Source organism: Globicephala melas, chromosome 20, assembly GCF_963455315.2.
Source record: "Globicephala melas chromosome 20, mGloMel1.2, whole genome shotgun sequence".
Lineage (NCBI taxonomy): Eukaryota > Metazoa > Chordata > Mammalia > Artiodactyla > Delphinidae > Globicephala > Globicephala melas.
In genome coordinates, this window is record NC_083333.1 from 13,842,586 (window position 1) to 13,863,620 (window position 21,035).

At 46.4% G+C, this 21,035-nt stretch overlaps 1 protein-coding gene across 1 annotated transcript in view; it reads right to left on the reverse strand.

The window, feature by feature from the left end:
• The window catches only part of LOC115856196 (myosin-13-like), a 44,648-nt gene extending 24,898 nt beyond the window's left edge, over positions 1-19,750 (reverse strand). The window contains 14 exon segments of the mRNA XM_070044509.1: positions 2,283-2,592; positions 4,531-4,701; positions 4,820-4,971; positions 5,674-5,790; positions 8,529-8,667; positions 11,362-11,465; positions 11,570-11,668; positions 11,760-11,823; positions 13,250-13,342; positions 14,375-14,486; positions 15,242-15,269; positions 17,076-17,232; positions 17,318-17,461; positions 19,490-19,750. Coding sequence (XP_069900610.1) covers positions 2,283-2,592; positions 4,531-4,701; positions 4,820-4,971; positions 5,674-5,790; positions 8,529-8,667; positions 11,362-11,465; positions 11,570-11,668; positions 11,760-11,823; positions 13,250-13,342; positions 14,375-14,486; positions 15,242-15,269; positions 17,076-17,232; positions 17,318-17,461; positions 19,490-19,750 — 1,951 coding nt within the window.
• Positions 19,751-21,035: the final 1,285 nt, after the last annotated feature.

A 21,035-nucleotide genomic window follows, 5' to 3' on the forward strand; every position in this document is an offset into this window, starting at 1 on the left:
ACTTAATGAGGCATCAGTGATATTGGGTCTACTTTTTCTGAATGGCTCAATTTCAGATTTATCTTCTGATATGTAATCAAGATTCAGCCCTTGGGGAAATTTCATGTCTCATTTCCCCCACCCTCCTCTCACTCCACCCTTTTGTCCCCAGGGTCTAGCATGACCATGTGTTTGGGTGGGGAGGAGAGGCAGGAGAGCCACTTCCCCAGGTTCATGCCTACACAGGAACTTAGGTTTAGAGTCCTGGCATCATTGCTAAGTCAGGTTATGCAATACAGTTATAGAGATGCCCTAATTAGATTTGAAGACGATGGTGTTCATCATTCAAGTTTAAAGTTATGCCCATGTTTATATTATACTGCCCAATACACTAGACATTAATTGTAAAAAATTATCTAATGAATGATTATATTGCATGAATTAAAAGCATTAATTTGTTAAATTAATGCATTTAAAATAGTCCATAATTTTTAAACCTTATTCTGGAAATTACTTTAAAAATATATAGGTAATCTTAACAAGTGATACTGGCTTGTGCAGCCATTTGGGAAAATGGTCTGGAAGTTCCTCCAAAAGTTAAACACAGAGTTACCATATGATTCAGTAGTTCCATCCCCAGGTATGTACCCCAAAGCATTAACAATGTCCACATAGAAACTTCTATAAAATGTTCATAGCAGCAGTATTCATAGTACCCAAAAGTAGAGAAAACATAAAGGTCCATCAACTGATGAGTGGATAGACAAAACTGTGCTAAGATCCACGCAGTGGAATATTATTCACCTATAGAAAGAAATGAATTGCTGACACTTGCCGCAGCGTGGACAGCTGAAGAACGTTAAGCTAAGTGAAAGAAGCCAGACACAAAAGACCATACAGTGTATGATTCCACTTACATGAAACATCCAGCATGGGCAAATTCATAGAGACAGAAAGTAGTTTGGCCACTGCCACAAGCTGGGAAGGAGGCAGGTGGAAAGTGACTGCTAAAGGGTTACTGGTATGATGAAAATGTTCTGCAATTACGTAGTGGTAATGGTTGCACAACCCATAAATATACCAAAAACCGCTGAATTTTTTTTTTGATAAATTTATTTATTTATTTTATTTTTGGCTCTGTTGGGTCTTCATTGCTGTGCACGGGCTTTCACTAGCTGTGGTGAGCGGGGGCTCCCCTTCATGGTGGTGCGTGGGCTTCTCATTGCGGTGGCTTCTCTCCTTGCGGAGCACGGGCTCTAGAGTGCAGGCTCAGTAGCTGTGGCGCAGGGGCTTAGTCGCTCCGCGGCATGTGGGATCTTCCCGGACCAGGGTTCAAACCCGTGTCCCCTGCATTGGCAGGCGGATTCTTAACCACTGCGCCACCAGGGAAGTCCCACCACTGAATTTTTTAAAGGGTGAATTTTATGCTATATGAATTATATCTCAGTAAAAAAAAAACCTTTTAAAGAATGTGGTATTGGCTATTGTGTCCACTGGGAGGCCCTGTTCACCTCCGTAGAAGCTAATCTCTTTAAAAAAATTTTTTTTCCGACTTAAAAACATTAATTTATTTTTTATTGAATGAAAATTTCTTTAAATTCTACAGTGCTTTACAATTTTCACACGTTTCACAACGTGATTTCATATAACCTCATAATAACCCTTTTTCCCTCCCGCCCTTGTATTGCCCCTCCCCCTTCCCTCTCCCCACTGGTAACCACTGGTTTGTTCTCTATATCTGTGAGTCTGCTTCTTATTTGTTTTATTCATCAGTTGGTTATACTTTTTAGATTCCACATATAGGTGATATCATACACTATTTATCTTTCTCTGTCTGACTTATTTCACTTAGCATAATGCCCTCCAAGTCCATCCATGTTGCTGCAAATGGCAGAATTTCATTCTTTTCTATGGCTGAGTAATATTCCATTATATATATATATATATATATATATATATCACATCTTCTTTATCCATTTATCTGGTGATGGACACTTAGGTTGCTTCCATACCTTGGCAATTGTAAATAATGCTGCTATGAATATTGGAGTGCATGTATCTTTTCCAATTAGTGTTTTTGTTTTTTTTTGGATATATACCCAGGAGTGGAATTGCTGGGTCATATGGTTAGAGCTTGATCTCTTAAGGAAGAGGAAGAATAGAAGTAGGAGAAAGAAAAACAGAGATCAGAGACAGACAAATAAATCAAGCTCAACCTGAAGCTCATGTCCAGCTACTGGTTCTTCATGAGTTATGAGTAATTACACAGAGTTTCCACAGGGGGAATTAAAAAAAAATTTCACCTGCTTCTGCACCAGCATAGTTGGAAAAAAGGAAGGACAGCAGCTTCAGCGAAGACTTCTGGTACAGGCCGACCACCGTCTCGTTCAGGGGTTCCTTGTTCTGGTCCAGCCACCCGGCAACGTTGTAGTCCACAGTGCCTGCGTAGTGGATCAGGGAGAAGTGGGCCTCAGCCTTGCCTTTGGCAGGCTTGGGCTTCTGGAAGTTGTTGGACTTGCCCAAGTGCTGGTCATACAGCTTGTTCTTGAAGGAGGTGTCTGTGGCCTTGGGGAACATGCACTCCTCTTCCAGGATGGAGAAGATGCCCATAGGCTGGAAGGAGGATAACAGATTATCCTCAGCGTTTACTAGTACATCCCAATGACTCTGTCATCTGTAGGAGTCAAGGACAACTTCTTTGGTGCTGTCACTCTGTTACTAGGAACGCTGGGATGTAAGTACTGTGAGAACAAGGCTGTTGGTCTGTTTGGTGCGATGACAGAACAGTGCTCGACATATGGTAGGTGCTAATTTAGTATTTGTTGAACAAAAGAGCATGGAATGAAATTGCATGTATATAAATGTAGCTCATTGTGAGGTAATAGAAAATATATATATTGGTCTCTGTCCCTGTTTCCTGGCACAGAACTTCTAAAGCCTTTGTAATTTTCCTTAGTGATAAGCGTACTAGGAGCATCTGTTGTTCTGTTGAGGTGACTCTGGGTGCGCTCCTGGATGGGGGCTGGTCACCAGAAAGACCAAGCCACGATTAGAAGCTTGGGATTTTCAGTCCTCTCCTCGCATCCTCCAGAGAGGGGAGAGGGGCTGGAAATGGAGTTAATGATCGATCGTGCCTACATGGGAAGCCTCCATAAAATCCCGATCGTAGGTGGTTCTGAGAGCTTCCGGGTTGGAGAACACATCCACATACCGATAGGGTGACACGCGCCAGCCCGATGGGAACGGAAGCTCCTGCACTTGGGACCCTCCCTTGCCCCCTGTATCTCTTCATCTGGCTGTTCATCTGTATCCTTTATCATATCCTTTAATAAACTGGTAAACGTGAGTGTTTTCCTGAATTCTGTGAGCCCCTTTAGCAAATTAATTAAACCTGAGGACGGGGTTGTGGGAACGTTCGATTTGTAGCCCAGTAGGTCAGAGGTTGTAGGGCACCAGGGACCTACTGCCTGCACTTGGCATCTCTGGGTAGATAGTGTCCGAATTGACTTAAATTGTAGGACACCCAGCTGGTGTTGCAGAGAATTGCTTGTCGTTGTGAGGAAAAACCTCCACACATTTGGTGACCAGAAGTATCAAAAACGAAGCGTCTATGTGAGTGGTAAAGGAAGTTCACAGGAAAGAAACACGCAGTAGGAAAGAACTGGGTTTTTCCCTACGTAGGAAGGAAAAAAGCTGAGTTTTCCCCAACTTACTCACTTTTAGCAATAGATTTACCAAAAATGTAAAGTTGGATACTTAGACATAAAATCACATGAGTAATAGTTTAAGCAATAAAATCTGGGTTTCTCAGTAGCCACCTTAGGAAGATAGGCTTCCAACATGACCAGTGCTCAAAATGTGATGGGAATTCCTTTTTAAAAATGTATGTCATCTGCTTTTTTTTTTTTTTTGGCTGCGTTGGGTCTTCGTTGCTGCGCATGGGCTTTCTCTAGTTGCGGCGAGCGGGGGCTACTCTTTGTGGCCGTGCGTGGGCTTCTCTTGTTGTGGGGCATGGGCTCTAGGCACGCAGGCTTCTGTAGTTATGGCACGCGGGCTCTAGAGCGCAGGCTCGGTAGTTGTGGCGCACGGGCTTAGTTGCTTCGCCGCATGTGGGATCTTCCCGGACCAGGGCTCGAACCCGTGTCCCCTGCATTGGCAGGTGGATTCTTAACCACTGTGCCACCAGGGAAGCCCTTGCTTTTTTCATAGTAACATTCCTCCAGGAAGCCCACTGCTCCATGGTCCTCCTCCTGGGGTCTTTGGACAAGTCAGGTATGTATGAAATGCCCAGTCACCCCTGGGCTCCATGCACATTCTCAGGGGTAACTGAGCCCTGGAATCTTAATCACCCACACACCTCTTTAAGTGTCTGAACAGATTCTGTGCTTTCCAAACATTTACCCTTTCTGCACAGGGAATTCAGCTATCTGAAGGCTCAGAGCCTGGGGGAGTGGGTTTAGGGGAGCCAATCCATTAGCAGAAAAGAGTTAGAGCAAAGAGGTGGTCGTCCAACCAAGGCGGAGCTGTCCCTGGAGAGCAGCGTTTCTTTACCTTCTCGAGGAGCTCCATGCAGGCGGCCAGGTCCATCCGGTAGTCGATGAACTCCCACTCGATGCCCTCCTTCTTGTCCTCCTCCTGCTCCAGCACGAACATGTGGTGGTTGAAGAACTGCTGCAGCTTCTCGTTGGTGACGTTGATGCACAGCTGCTCCAGGCTGTTGAACTGGGTATTTCGAATACCAAAGAGTTGGAGTGAGTTTGGAAAATCCAGTGGAGACTCAGCAGAGCAGACACAAAGCGGAAGGGTGCTTTGAGGCTTGTCATTGATGCAAACAACTCGCGTCAAAGATCTCAAAGCCAGTGATGTCCAAGACCCCAGTGAAGTACTGCCTGGGATGCTTGGTGTCCAGCTGCTGGTTGATGCAGGTGACCATCCACAGGAACATCTTCTCGTAGACGGCTTTGGCCAGAGCGCCCACCGAATTGGTCACCTTGAAAAAACGAACATCCACTCAACCCTCAAATGAATGTTTTTATGGTTGTATTAAGTTGAAACAGACAAAGTTCACAACTTGAAAGTCAAAAGCAGCTGGAGATTGGCAATTTCATATATTTCAGTCTAATAGTACATCTATCTTGAGACATCTGCTCCGTTCCATGAGGTCTATCCCATTTACAAAGATCGTTTTCTACCAACCTTGGTTATAACACGTGACTCTAGCCCCGGCCACACCTCATTGAACCAGAGGTGGACATTTGGTCCAAGTTGGGCTAAACAGAGTGTCTCTCCTGAGAATTTGGAATTGGGATCAAAAGATGCTGGTCTCAGTCTCAGGATGAGGCTGGAACCACGGAGATGTAAACTTGGGAGTTCTGGGGTGGCCGCGGGCAGGAGAGGTGGAGAAAGCTTATCCACCTAGTGAGAACACAACAGAGCAGGAGAGAGAAGACAGCCTGGAGCTGTGTTGCCGGAGAGGCTGCCTGGCTCTGGAGGGCTCTTCACTTCCTGGCTGCAGACCCTCATGGCACCCAAGGCACTCCTTGAGTTACCCCTGAGGCCTGAGAATGAATTCCCCCTTCATGGTGAGGCCAGTTTCATATGTGTTTCTGATTCTTGCAACCGAAAGAACTTTAGGATGGTGGTTAAAATAGCAAAATACGTGAGTCATTCGGATACAGAGCATCTCCATTATCTGCTGGACATTTTGCCCTTTAGTGACATATTCGTTCCCAACCTTCACCCTTGGACAGCACAGGCCTTTCAGCATTTCTGCAGAATTCAGACCCATCAGGTACCCAGCTTTGTCAGCCACTGAAGGAGGAGGAGAAATGGTGTCACACAGACAGCAGCTGCTAAAACAGCCAATTAGGCCCTCGGTCCTCCTAGAAGTATTTTCTATAATCCTTTTGGATGTTTTTATGTTTTCCTACATGCCCCAGGCCTGGACTTGACTAATGGAGTTTCAACCCCATAATCCAGGGTCCTGGGTTTTCGAGAACTTTCACTTTGCCTTCTAGATACAATCTTTAGAAATAGGTTGATCTTGACTTACTGATATTTAAATTTCATTAAAAAACATATTGTTATGTAGTATTGTTGGAGTCTGATAATACAGCAACATGGTATATGAGTAAAGGAAGTACCATTTGGACAGTTAATATAAGTTCAGCACCTTCCTAATTTCTGCAAAGTGCCCTGCTAATAGCTGAGAGAGAAGTACGAAACCTTCACCCCACCTGCAAGTATTTGGAGATGGTCAAGCTCAGTTGAATATGGGCAATTTCATATAGTTCACTAGGAGTTCAGTTGACTTTGGGATGGACCGGGCTGCCTGCATTGAGCTCATAGAAAAGGTAAAGAAATGCTGCTTCCCAAGGACAGCTCCTCCTTGGTTGGGACCGTCGCCTCATTGCTGGTTAGGGAGCCAAGATAATAAAAATCCAGGGCAGTGTTTGTGAAGGACTTAGTAAGAGACCAGTTGTGTGTTCTACTCTTTGCTCAAACCATCCCTTCTTCCTACTTTGCCCATTAACCATTATTCTTCTGGTTACTTAAACTTGAAAGCTTGGGGTGGCACATCCTTCTTTTTCACCCCTGACACGCAGTGTTGAGAGAGGCATCTAAGTCCTGCTCATTTCACCTTAAAAATAGCTTGCATCTCTATGGTTTCTAAGACTGTAGAATAGTAAAGTGGCAAAGAGCCTGGGTTCAAATTTAGGCTTTGCTCCTTTATGCCTCAGTCTTGCCATCTGTCAACTGGGGGACAGTGACAGTACTTATGTTACTGGGTGGCTGTGAAGCAGTCCTGGTATACAGTAAGCACTCAGCAAACACTGACTTGGGTGGGTGGCATCATCAGAGGAGCTCAGGCCCCGGTTACAGCCACCGTTTTCCCCTTTGCCAGGCTCTTTCTGCTTCTCAACACTGCACACGTGGCTGCCAGGGCTGGAAGAGGGTGTGGGACCAGGGCTGGAAGAGGGTGTGGGACCTTGCCGTGATACGTATCCATATGGTCCGCCTGCGCTGAGGAGCCTGAGGCATTTTTTCCCTACATTCCACACTCTGGGTGAGCATGACTACAGATGGATTGATTCCAGGCTGTCACACATACCCCGCTGCTGCTTGGAGTGTCAGCGGCTTCTGGTGTCTGTCACATACATTCTAAACCATTTATCCTGGCACTCAAGGCCTTTCCAAACTGAGGCCAAAATAATCGCTTTTTAACTCCCATCTCTTACAAATCCACTACACATATCGTCTTCTATAGCCAAAGTGGACCACTCTCTGCTTCTCTGTCCCCATCACATCCCTTCCTTAGCCCCCTTGCTCATCATTTCTTCTGCTTAGACTGCCTGCCCCCCCACCTTTTAGGATCCTACCCATCTTTCAAAGTCCAAGTCAATGACCCCACCTCCCCCAGGAAGCCTTCCCTGACTACCCCAATCAGAAGGGCTCCCTGCTCTGAACACGTTGAATTTTTCTCCTGTTACTTCCCGTGCACCATTGGGAGGACAATGCACCCGTGGGTGTACATTTCCTGTGTAATCCCCTTCACTTGAGTGTGGGTGGAACCTGTGAATGTAATGAGATATCACTCCCATGATGAGGTTACTAATCAGTTGACTTTGAGTTAATAACAAGGGAGACCATCCTGGACAAACCTAAGCTGATCAGGAGAGCTTTTATGGACAGTGACAAAGTCATGTATATTTTCCTGGCCTTTAACTCATGGCTATCGTTCCTTTTTATCAGCTGGGGTGCCAGACGCACTGCTTCACGCAGTGTGGGGATGTTATCAAAAGGTAGAATTATTAGGGATGAACCAGCCTTTGACTCTGGGAGCTTGTAAGATGAAGTGCTGGAGGCATGCGGCATGCAGGGTATATGGCGATGGGTCTGGCCGTCGGTCAGCCCCTACACTGCCCTCTACTCTGTTTCCAGGCCTCTTTGGGATGAGGCAGAGGCAGGCGGTGAGATCATCCAGGTGAGAGTCATGGGGAGGAAGATTTGTTCACCAGTCCTTGGTTCAGGGTCAGTTCAACAGATGTAGGAGGCGGAAGAGAAAGAGATAGGAGGGAGAAATTTATCTGCCACCTAAACTGGCAGCTAATTAATTCAGGTTAATTAATTTATTAACCTGAATTAATGGCTGCCTAACCAAGGTTCTTATTTTAGGCTCAGTGAGTAGGACGATATTCTGGATATTAATAATGATATGTAAGCACAGAAAGGAAGTGAAATTCACTCAACCATCATAAATGTCCACCCTAAAATAACAGGTAAACTGACGGTGAGAGATAGTGGACAGAGATTATTCATTTATGAGATGATGCTCTTGTTTTCGAAGGAATCTCCACTAAATGATTCCTTGACCAAGGGAATGGACTTCCCCAGCGCATGTTCAAAAAGCTCTGGACAACCCAAATTCAGTTTGTATGGTTTTCCAAGAGCAGCTCTTGAGATGAACACAAGGTTTATCTCCTGTGGCCCAGTCCACACGTGAACGCAGGGGGAGAGGCAAACCTCTGTCCCCTTCCCAGATGTGGTACCTTCGGTGCCGTCTGGCTCTGCCTGCACTTCCCGCTGTTTCTGCTTGAATTTCATGTTCCCGTAGTGCATCATGGCGCCTGTGAGCTTGTAGATCCCAACTTCCTCCTCTGAGCTGAGGCCCAGGATGTCAGTGTCATTCTGGGAGTTAGAAAAAAAGGACAGCCGTCACAGCAGGCCTCAGGGACCCAAATGCTGCTTTTCCCCGGCATTTTGTATAGCACGTGAGACAGCATTTACCCCAGTAAGTGGATGACAGGTGGGGTATGACAAGTTAGGGCTTAAAAACCGTGTCTTAATTGAACATGTTTGTGTGGGTGGGTGAAGACTATGGGAAGAAAATGTGAATAATCTGATTTTAATCCTTTCCCACTGTGCATAGATGTGGGCACTGTTTCCTGGATGAGAACACTGGGAAACATTGTGTGATGCTGGGAGGATGTACTTTCACGGCCCCATACCAGAGCTTGCGAACTCTGCATTGCACCCCAGGAATTACCGTGTAGTTCAGCATGGAGATAATATAGCGCCGTAGACTATTAGAACTGGAAGGGAAGATAGTTTTCAAATGAGAAAGGAGCTAGGTAGGGGGCTAGGCCCTGAGAAATGGAATATTTCCTGCCATATCAGTAAACAGAGGATGTCACAGTCATCAGCGATTGCAGCCCTCCAACGATGGTGCCACCTAGTAGCCATCAGACGGCAGCCGCTCCCCGGGTGAGCCCTGAGGAAACTCAGGATGTGAAAACACGGGATACTGGCCCCAGATGGCTGAGGTGCATATCGAAGGAGTGATTTCGGTGAGCTCAGACTCTTGCATCTTCCCACACACAGAAAAGTGCTAAATTCCTTAACTTGGGATTGCTGGTTTTCTTTAACGAACAGTAACCTTTTGATGTTCAGACTACCTGCCCTTTGTGGCAAAACTTCTGTATAACCTGGCTCCCCCCTCACCTCCTCGGGGCACTTCTCTCAGGGTTACTTGAGATGCTGCCTCCTGGGCTTGGAAGTCCTAAAAATTCCCACCAAATAAAACATAACTCTCAACTTTTAGGTTGCGAATATTTTTAAAGTCGACAGCACCATCCCTATGTTATCTCATTAAGTCCCTATGAGAACCTTATAGGTGTGCAGATTTTTTCCAAATTTCTGGGTGAAGAACTGAGGTTCTGAGGGACCTCCCTGCAGGGAGGATGTGATAAAAAGGGGATGGGAGCAACGCTGGGTCACTTCAAAGCCTATAGCAGATGCTGATTGATTTTATAACCTCTTGTTCTGCCACAGTGGTTTAAACTGGAAAATCCTTCTCTGGGGTATACATATGATTGTGTAGCAGGGTTTGCAGCCCAAGCCTAAGCAATGCCCAGGGGTGGAGTTGAAACATGTCTGGATGTGTCGGGTAAGCTGGTGGGACAGACCATGGTATTGAAACGTGAGGCACTCTTGGGGTGGCGCCCCCTTGTGGGGGAGGGAGAGTCCACGCCAGGAGCTGACAGAGGGGAGGAGAGATTCTGAGGCCCTGAATTGTATCCCATCCCAGCTGATGCATATCTGTGTCCTAGGAACGGGCGGCTGCGGGAAACTAGAGAAAGAACTTTCTTTCGCTAAGTGCTGAAAGGAAGCAGGTGAGAGTGCGACTGCGTGGGAGCCTTCTGGAGAACGCAGTCACTCGGAGGCAACAATCCCCCTCCATCTGGCCGTAAACCATCACCCTGGAGAAGCTCCGTGGGAGGAAGGAGCAACAGAAGCCCTGACGGCAGGGATCTCTGGTGAGGACCTGAGATACTCTGGGGACTTTGAGAATTCCTTAGGAGGGCCTTTCGGGGGGGTGGGGGAGGGTGGCTGGAGGCCTTGTATCCGTCACTAACCCTCCTCCCCAGCTGGTAAAGACTGGGGAAAGCTGGTTAAGAATATATAATAGCCAGACTAATGTAAAATGAAGTTTGTTTGACCATGAACATTTTCTCCTTGCCTTAAAACAATTAGCATCACCTGGAAATGTCACAGAATGAAGGCCAGGGAGCTGGGCCCTGGGCAGGAGCCCCTGGGGTGTTGGGCGAGACTGCTTTCCAAAAGCTTTTAGAGCTTCCGTGAGGGCAGAGCCAGCAGGGGTAGAGATTAATTGCACTGAGATGGTGTATTTTAGTTAAAAATGCAAGTTCTGGGGTTGGGCAGATCTGGGTTCCGACTGTCGTTTACAAACTGTCTTTGAGCAAATTGTGTGTTTTTTTCCTAAGACTCAGCTTCTACCTTTATGAAACGGGGGTCACAGTGGTGCTGATGCCAGAGGTTTCGTTGAGGCAAAGCTCTTTTCTCAGTTCCCAGCGCGCGTAAGTGCTCAGTGCACTTAGTTAATATTATAGTTATTGACCCTGGAGATACTCCCCAGAGCTAAAGGCCAGAGGCCTGACAGGTGTGTGAGCCCGAGGTGGCAGGTAGCCGGAGGAATGGAACGGCTGCTGCAGGGCGGGACTCTTTTTCTCCTGCGTTAGACTTTCCTGTATTTTCTAGATTTTCTTAAAGAGCCATGTAGATGGTTTTGCGCCCTGAAACCTTCCAACAAAACCTTTAAAGACCTTATCCATGCAAACATTTACTCTAAAAAGCTGGCGAGTGGAACTGAAGGCCTATTTTGGAGAACTTTCCGTATTCCCATTTCTGGAATCTTCTGAAATGGAACCAAGTGGGGGAGGGGTGTGATCTGTACTAATTCTCTGAGCTCTTGGGTCTAATCGCTGAGCATCCCTGCATCCCAGCTGCCTCCTGAGATCATGGGTACCTCTCAGTTCATAAATTCAACAATTCCTTACTTAAGTAAATAAACACACAAAATACATCAGTGGCCAACAGTTCCTCACTGTCGTCAATAGTGGCCACGGTGACCTCTCCTTGGCTCACAAAGGGGACGTCAAAGGGGTAGGTTGAAATGAGAAGCAGGTCTGTGAAGCAGAAGGATCCCTTTAGCCTCTTATGCACAACTGACTCTACGTTTTTTTCCAATGTGATCGATTTGGAAGATGAGAATGATAACCAAGGAACTTACCGATAAGTTCCGGCTTCTTGTTTGACATGATTTGGTAAAAAATATGATAGCTTCTCTCACGGGATAACTGAAATGTCACCCTGGATTTTTCTAAGAGATCTGAGGTAACAAAAAACGATGTGATTTTAGGGTCCCCAGGAGATGCCTCTGTGGCCAAGTCCAAGGTGCCAGATAGAGTGTTTGGACTCACAGGTTTCAATGTCTGCTGACGCCAGCTTTCCCGTGGCCCCAAAGTGAATGCGAATGAGCTTCCCCCGTCCAAAGACAGATTGAAAAACACAGTTACTTTCTTTATATGGTACTGTAGCCAGCTTCTGTTAGGTACTACTGAGGATGGGTGGGATGGGTGGGATGTGTCGGGTCACGGAGGAGGTGATGCCAGAAGCATGAGGTCTTTCCTCTTCTCTGTTTGCTTGGCATCTGGTCCCCACGCCGGCTTAGCTAAGACTCAGGTAGCTCTGCCCAAAGCACCTGGCCCTGTTCCTACAGCTCTGAGGATGCCTGCAGGCTCCCTCTCAAGTCTCTGTTCGGGACTACCTCGCACCTGTCTGTCTCCTTTGTCTTTATCCCGCTCAAACGCTTTATAACACCTTTGAACTGACAACCTGGTTGGACTATCTGACTTTTTTTTTGCCTCTGAATGTTACTTCTGAGATTTCTTGCCTCAGTTTTCCTTACTACTTACTACATGCAAACCTAGCTCCCAGGCCAGGCCTCCTGGCTCCCAAAAGACCCACTCAGCCCTTGGGTTCCCCCAATCTCGGGGAGTGAGAGGTGAAATTACATAGAGTATATGTGTGCGTGTGTATACTCCCTTCTTACATCACCCGCTTAATTGGTCGCTACCACCCTGTGAGCCAATATGAGGGCAAAAATATTGCCTTGCTTGTTCACCCACAGACCCTGGAAGGTAGTACGTACTCAGTAGTTTTCTCAGTATTTTCTGAATGAAGCCTAAGAAGAATTAATGAAGAATTAATGAAGGACCAGTGGAGGTTGATGTGAATTATGTGTTCGCTCTTCAGGAGTTCTAGCTGCTGAATGGAAATGCCTCTGGGTACCTGCTCTACTGGCCGGTGAAATTAGATAGGAGACTGGATACTTGTTTATTTGCCAGTGTCGGAAGTAAATGCCTCTTTGGTTGAGCTAAACCCAAGTGAAACGTTGAAGGATGGGACGTATCCTTCAATATCTCTAGTATCAACTTCTTCCCAGTTTTTGAGCTCTGCTGCCTCCACCAGGTTTTCCCTCCTCCCAGCACCCCCTGACCTGGAGAAGGTCAGATCTGCTAACTAACTTCACACTATGTCTTTCATGGCTAATAAGTCAGTGGATACCTTTCAACAGACTTAGGTATTTTAAAATGCTTCCACCTGAAGAGACCAATTTTAGCACAGAGAAGTCATTTTGTACTTGTGGAATTTGAATCTGGAATCATTGTACCTTCAGGATGCTCTGAGGCGATGCGGATTAGTTAGGGAAGGACAGCTAAATCTTCCTTCGGCTGGGAATAAGACAAAATGTTCTTTGAAGGGTTATCAGAATATCCCGGTATAGTCAGTCTACTTGGGGGTAGACTAAGGCCAGGTATATCCTAGTTTTTGTGGCCATTTTTCATATGCAGCATTGGAGGAGAGCGTTTTCTTTCTGGGGGTCATTGACAATTGGACCGAGTCTTACGAATCTCGAGGAGTTGTCGTTCCTCACGGTCTTGGCCTTTCTAAAGGCCTCCAGGAGGGGGTTGGCCTGCATGATCTGGTCTTCCAGGGTTCCCTAATAAAAAGTGAGAAGAGGAAAAGAGAGGACTTTGGACGTCTTCTGAAGTAACTTCCCAGTGACTCAAAAGTGTGGATGCTCTGGGAAGGACCCAGGGAGGGATGTCGCCCTGCTCAGGCTGGTGGCAGGTACAGTTGTGCTGAGTACCCACAGGCCCATCCCCACCCCACCCAAGGAGGTTTCAAGGTCCCATCGTAGAAGGGGTCTTAGCACAGCATCAAAGTGGCTTCTGGCCACACCAGATTCCAGGTTGGAGCACTACCTGCTACATCTCAATCTCCCAGACGGCCTTTCTTCTCTGATAACATTTTATTATAAATCATGGATTTGTAAAATATAGACCTCTGTTCCTGCACGCACCAGGACCCATTTATATAGATATTCGGGTTCAGAAGTAGAAATAGACTGTGAGCAATGAAAGTGACCCATATGATAGAAACAGTGGTTCTCAAAAAAATTTTTAAGTTGCATAAAATATTTTGTGAAAATTATTACGTAGAAATCCACTTATAGAAAGCAGAGTTTTCACCTTCCCCCCCTTCCCCACATGAGTGCTTGCCTTTCTGACGTCAGAGCTGTCCAGCCCAGTGGTTCTCGAAGTGTGATCCCTGGACCGGCAGCATGAACAATGGGAACACGACAGAAATGCAACATGCCAGGATTTTGAACATGAGATAGGAATTTCAGTCAGAAATTCTGGGCCTGGGGACCAGCAATCGGTTGTTAACGAGCCCTCCTGGTGATTCTGATGTGCACTCCAGCTTGAGAACCACTGGCCTAAACCATTCCTTCTCCAAAGGAGGATGTGGAGTTGCTCAAGGTCACTCGGCTGTTGTTGATGGAGCTGGTGCTAGAGCCTGAGTCCACGAGGTGGAGCCATTTCCCGCCTTGCCCCGTAAACACCCCCTGGGGCAGGACCTCGTGCTGTGCATCTCTGCTGGGCACAAAGCCCTGCAAACACTTGGTGCTCACCTGGGAGTTAAGGTATACTTATTCCAGCAAGCCTTCCAGGTGCAGGAAGCTGCTCACCTGCATCTTGCCCGGCCGCTGCTCCTTCCTCTTCTCCCCAGTGACCGCAATTGTTGCAAAGTACTGGACGACACGCTGGGTGTTCACTGTCTTCCCAGCCCCGGATTTTCCGCTGTTGATTTAAAAGTAAGTGAGAGGGACTTCCCTGGTGGTCCAGCGGTAAAGAATCCGGCTTGCAATGCAAGGGACGCGGGTTCGATCCCTGGTCAGGGAACTAAGATCCCACATGCCGTGGGGCAACCAAGCCCGCACGCCATAACTACTGAGCTTGCGCGCCTCAATTAGAGCCCACGTGCCACAACTACAGAGCCCACGCACTCTGGAGCCTGCGTGCCACAACTAGAGAAGAGGAAACCCGCACGCCACAACTAGAGAGAAGCCTGTGCACCACAACGAAGAGCCCACGTGCCCCAACAAAAGATCCCGAGTGCTGCAACTAAGACCCAACGCACCCAAAAATAAATAAAATAAAGTAAAATAAAATAAAGTGAGATACACAAACATAGGGAACAGACTTGTAATTGCCAAGGGGACCAAGGAAAGGGGGAATGGAGGACAAATGGATTGAGAGTTTAGGATTAGTAGATGCAAACTATTATATATAGAATGCATAACCACCAAGGTCCTACTGCATTGCACAGGGAACTATATTCAATACCTTGTGATAAAACGTAATGGAAAAGAATATGAAAAGGAATATATATGTATAACTGAATCACTTTGCTGTACAGCAGAAACTAATACAGCATTGTAAACCAGCTATACTTCAATAAAATATTTTTTTTTTAAAAAAGTAAGTGAGGTAAAGGAGAGCAGAAGGAATGGACAGCCCCTTCCAAGTCATCATGGCAAAAACAGTTTACTCACGTGACGAGGATGGACTCGTTGTCTCGATCTAGAAAAGCAGAAGGAAGCAGGATGGAGTAAATAAACAACATATAGGCAGGATATACAAATCAGGCAACATTGGGGGTAGACAGAGCCCATGAGTTCTAGTTCTGGCTTCGCCATTAACTAGTGGTGTGATGATTTGGTCATGTCTAGTCTTCTCTGAGACAATTTGGGCAGATTTCCCAAATGCTGGATGTGTAACGTGGGCAGCATGGGAAGTGAACGGTGAGTCCCACAGTGTGAAAGTTATTCACGTTCACAGATCTTTACCTCCTCTCTAGCACTTTCTTATCTCCCTTTTCAACAAAGAAAGCAAGTCTCAGACTTAGAACTTGTAAGAAGCCACAGCTTCTAATTAGAATTTCTGGACACTGGTTTGTTGTCATTGCATTTTTCTGTCACCTTTACTTTCTACTAGTGGATAGTGACCGCGGTTTTCCATTGACAAGAGTGTTATAGGTTGAATTGTGTTCCCCCCAACAAATTAATATGTTGAGGCCCTAACTAACCCCCAGTACCTCAAAATGTGACCTTATTTGGAAATAGGGTCATAGCAGATGTAATTAGTTAAGATGAGGTCACACTGGGGTAGGTGGGCCCCTAATCCAATATGACTGGTGTCCTTATAAAAAGACAAATTTGGAGACAGGTGAGAACACAATGTGAAGATGAAATTGCAGATCAAGGTGATGATTTTATAAGCCAAGGGATGCCAAAGCTGGCCAGCAAACCGTTGGAAACTGGGAGCGTGGCCTGGAACACATTCTCCCTCTCGGCCCTCAGAAGGAACCAACCCTGCTGACACCTTAATCTCAGACTCCCAGGCTCCAGAGCTGTTGTCACAATGCATTTCTGTTGCTTAGGCCACCCAGTGTGTAGTACTTGGTTACGGCAGTCCTAAGAAACTAATACTAATAGTGATATTATTCTTCCTTTTTTTAAAAAAATAGTTTTCCTCCGGATCAAAGGGCAGATTTGTTCGGTTCCTATTTTATTTTTATTTTTGGCCACGCCGTGTGGCAAGGGGGGTCTTAGTTCCCTGAGCAGGTATCGAATCCGTGTCCCCTGCAGTGGAAGCACAGAGTCTTAACCATTGGACCGCCAGGGAAGTCCCTATTCTTCCTTTTTGAAATGGACGGAACTTCAGTCACTATAAGGAAAGATTTTAAATATGCAGAAATGGCCAGGATCGCGAATGTGAAATTGACATGGCTGAAGTTTGGGCAACATTGTCCTGGATGACTTTTAAGCATCTTCAGATCTCAGATGATTGCTTCTACTTCTTCTCTCTGCACCAAGTCAAATCAGGTGAGAGTTGAACAGACTGAAGTGATGTTAGGCATGACAGGGTGACGGTATTACCACATCTCTGCTATTTCATCTGCTATTCTGGGAATTTAAGGAGGAGAAAGAGGGAGCCTGAGAAAACAGGTGAAGGGAAGTTGCTGTGCCCGTTTCTCCAACTTTGCTTTCCTAGTGGCTACTAATATAGTCTCTCTTCCAAGTGTGTTCATGTTGGGGGTTTCTTTGGAGGTGGGGGCAGCGCATGTCCTTGTGCTCCACATCCACCCCCAGAGAAGAATGTACTTAGCGTGGCTTCAAGAACCGTGACTGGTAATGGAAGATGCTGCGCCCCTGGCTTTCCATCCTGACATCCTCTGAATCTCCTGAGGTCACTTTGGTCATGGCACCATTTGGATGACCAAAGCCTGTGACGGGCTCGAGTAATGAACTAAGAACCAGTACAGGTAAAGGACTTGAATGCTTCACTAAAACTATTTTTTTAATATGCATTAAAGAAATGACTCACCAGTCAGCATGAACTGATAGGCGTTGTCAGAGATGGAGAAGAGGTGGGGCGGGGCCTCCTGGCGCTTTTTGCCTCTGTAGGCCGTCACCACCTCGGGGTTGTACACCAGCAGCCGCTTGTAGGGGTTGACGGTGACGCAGAAGAGGCCCGAGTAGGTCTGAGAAAATCAGAATATTCAACATGTGGGATTTGTTTTTACTTGGAGAGATAGGTGGAATAAAGAGATGTTGAAAGGCGCTCACATAGATCATCCAGGCTGCGTAACGCTCTTTGAGGTTGTACAGCACTGCTGGCTCGTGCAGGTGGGTCATCATGACCATGTCCTCGATCTTGTCAAATTTGGGAGGGTTCATGGGGAACACCTGTTCACTGTTCAGAGTGAGTGTCTGGATATTGAGAGGAAAATCACGTGATGAGTGGGAGAGCCGATGTGGTGAGCTACCAGTGTGGTGAAAACGGTGAGATATTGTGGTGAGATTACCCCATTACTGTGGTTAACTTTATGGATCATTTCTGTGCCCAGAGATGATCCGTAAATAACTGTTCCTGATAAATCTAAGTCTGGTCAAAGTGTGTAACCAATTCTGGTCTGATGCCCCCACGTCAGCGTGCCATTCTGTGTGCCAGAAGCGGGTTAGAGGTGTGCAACGTTGAGAGCCCTTCAGCCTCAGGGTGGCCGGTGGAACTCAGCATGGCCAAGGCCACGGCAGCTTGCCTGTGTTAACCCCATTTGCTATGAGTGCTGCAATGAGCTCAAGCTTGGAATATTGGAAAAAACTCTTCCAGTGTATTCTGTGCATCTCCACCTCAATACCTCTGCTCATGTGGGTCCCTTTGTCTGGAATATATCTACATTGAAATTACATCTAGCAACCTTCAAAGCTCTTCTTAAGTGCCACCTCTTCCATGACCTGTTTCTGCTCTCCCCTGTCTTTTCAAGGCTTCCAGAATTCCTTGCACCGCTGCTCTAATAGTTAAAACACTTGGACTTGAAGCACGGTCCATGGCTGAACAGTATTTTGAGACTATTACCTAATTTTCCCCTCTCTGCTTTCCCTTCCCTTTAAGCATACAACTGGCACTCCATTACTCAGGAAAGGTAGAAAATAAGGCATAAAAGTAAGAAAGCCTGTAAGCCTTTCTAGCGTTTGTTTTCCAAAAGCCCAAATCCTTAGGAGAGCTTTGAGGGTTTTACCGAAAAGATAAAAGGGAGATTTGTTGATATGGACCAAATCTCTTGAGGAAAGGAAGCCCTTCTGCCCCACTGCCCTAAACTAGAGAGAGAGAGAGAAACACCCAAAATAGCATAAGGGAGATGGAACTGTGTGTCCTGAAGATTCAGAAAATGGGGCTTGTTTCTTAGTACATCCTTCAGGGGGGCAGTGACACCCCACGTGGTATTACTGAAAACGTGGCATGGCTCTGGGGAGGGGACTCCAATAGTAACTCCAGAAAATTTATTTCTGGCCCTGTGAAAAGGGGCTGACACCAGAGGTTAAGTTTAATAATAACAATCATCATCGTCATCATCATCATCATCATCATCATCATCTGTCTCGTATGCTTGAATTTGTGAACTGCGATTCATACCCACCATGTACTCTTTTTTTAAAAAACTATTTTATTAATTTATTTTTGGCTGCGTTGGGTCTTCCTCGCTGCGCACGGGCTTTTCTCCAGTTGTGGTGAGCGGTGCGCGGTCTTCTCATTGTCATGGCTTCTCTTGTTGCAGAGCACAGGCTCTAGAGCGCAGGCTCAGTAGTTGTGGTGCACGGGCTTAGTCGCTCCGCGGCATGTGGGATCTTCTGGGCCCAGGGATTGACCCCATGTCCCCTGCATCAGCAGGCAGATTCTTAACCTCTGTGCCACCAGTGAAGTCCCCATACCCACCGTGTACTCTTGATTCCTACACTAGATGATAAACTTTGGGGAAGCAGGACTGAGATGTGCTCACATTTGCAAAGTGATAGACACGGTGACCTAGACATGATGGGTGTCCAGTAAGTGTTGAATTGAATGGTGCTCTGTAATTCTCTGCATTAAATTAGGCATTGCCTCTGGAGCTCCCTCTGTAAGTCCCTCTGCAGCCTAGAGAGTTCTATTCGGTATATTCGCCCATCCAGCAGCAACCTGTATCAGTCTCTCCCTTAAACAGTCCAAACGCTTCCACCACCACCTTCCCCTTTCTCCAAAGCAAACATCATAAAAACTCTCAAAGCCCAAGTCCTCGAAGGAAAGAGCCAGAGCAGAGGTACGTGCCATGGCAGTTTTTACCTGCGGCTTCACTCAGAGGAGGTCAATGAGGCTTGTGCTATCTTCAGATTCCTGTGGACCAGCGTGCAATTTCTACTATTCTACTCCAAAGGAAAAGGAGGATGCCCATGTTAGCAAGGACATCTGAGATCAACACTTACCCGGTCGTCAAGGGTCTTGACTGTGACTTTGTCATCTTCCTTGCTCTGGATCATACCTTTCACATAAAATTCCTTATCATCCACTGCAAAGCAAGCCTTCTTAGAATCAAATGGGCGATTTTGAGCCTCGATTCTCTCCTTCTCTGATTTCCGCGGGTAGGGAGCTGCTTCTCCAAAAATGACCATCTCCGCATCAGAGCTCGTGACTGCAGGGGCTGGGAAGACCAGGGCTGCTGAGTCTGGAGCTTTGGGGAGCTCCATCCTGTATTTCCATTCAGACAGGGGGCCAGATTCAAAAGTTCCTGGGGTTAACCTACGTTCTGAGGAATCCAAGACCTGGTATAGGGGCCTACAGTGGGCAAGTGGGGGTGAGCTAAAGGGGATATTTTACTCCAAGAAAAAGGTTTGAGGGGACATCTCTTAGTCCAGCTCCAGGTGTGGAAGTCTAAACCAATTAGAGGAAGCCAAGCTGAGCCTAATAAAGGAGGCCTCAGAAAATACTTCCTTAATCACACATCACATGTGAGCCTCATGAGCTCGGTGGCATTCCCAAATCTTAAGGGTGTCTGAAAAGAATGATTGGAATGTTGATAATTCCTAGTAGAAAGTTCAGATAGCCCAGTGAAAAGTAATGACTTGAACATAAAGTACTGCCACACTTGTTTAGCCAATTACAGGCAACAAGGTGATAGGAGACATTATGGCCTAGTGCAATGGTTCCAAACTTTAATATGCACCAGAATTACCTGGAGAGCTTGTTTAAACACAGTTTTCTGGGCCTCACCCCCAGAGCTTCTGATTCAGTAGGTATGGGATGTTGCCTGAGAATATGCATTTCTAGCACGTTCCTAGGCAATGGAACTTGTGTGTGGTCCTTGTGATCCTTGAACATGTTGCATCCGCATCACGGAGGAGTTGTTAGACATTCAGCATCTCAGAACCACCCCGCATTACAAAACCAGAATCTGCACTTTAACAAGATCCCCAGGTGATTTCTAGGCACCGTAGAGTTGAGAAATCCTGGGCTTAAGGCAGGGGTCTCCAAACTTTAGTTATGTGTAGCAGTGTCAGGGTGTGACAAACAGTGTTTAATTAAACACCTGCTTTAGAACTCACTGCTTAGCGTGTGTGTGTGAGTGTGTGTGTGTGTGTGCATGTGCGTGTATTTATGTATCTTTCTGCCTCTCTCTCTCTGTCCACCCTCCCGCTCATCCCTCCCATCACTTCTTTCCAAACCATCCCCTTTCACAGACCTTCTCTTTATGTGTTTTCCTTGCTTAGAAGCTAGAAATTTTGGCTTAAAGTCCCGGCACTGAACTTGGTCAAACCACTTACCTTCTTTGGGCCACTAATTTCACTTAAAATGAAGAAGCAAGCCTAGCTCATTTCTAAGGCCCCTGCAGGTTGTGTGACCTTTCTGGTTCCTTTTCCTCATCTGCATTTGCTTTTCCTGTTCCCTCTGGGCCTCTTCCCGCATCCTTCCTGACCCTCTACTTTTTTTCCCCACAACTCTCCCCCTTCTCCCTTTCTTTCTCTGCTTTTTCTT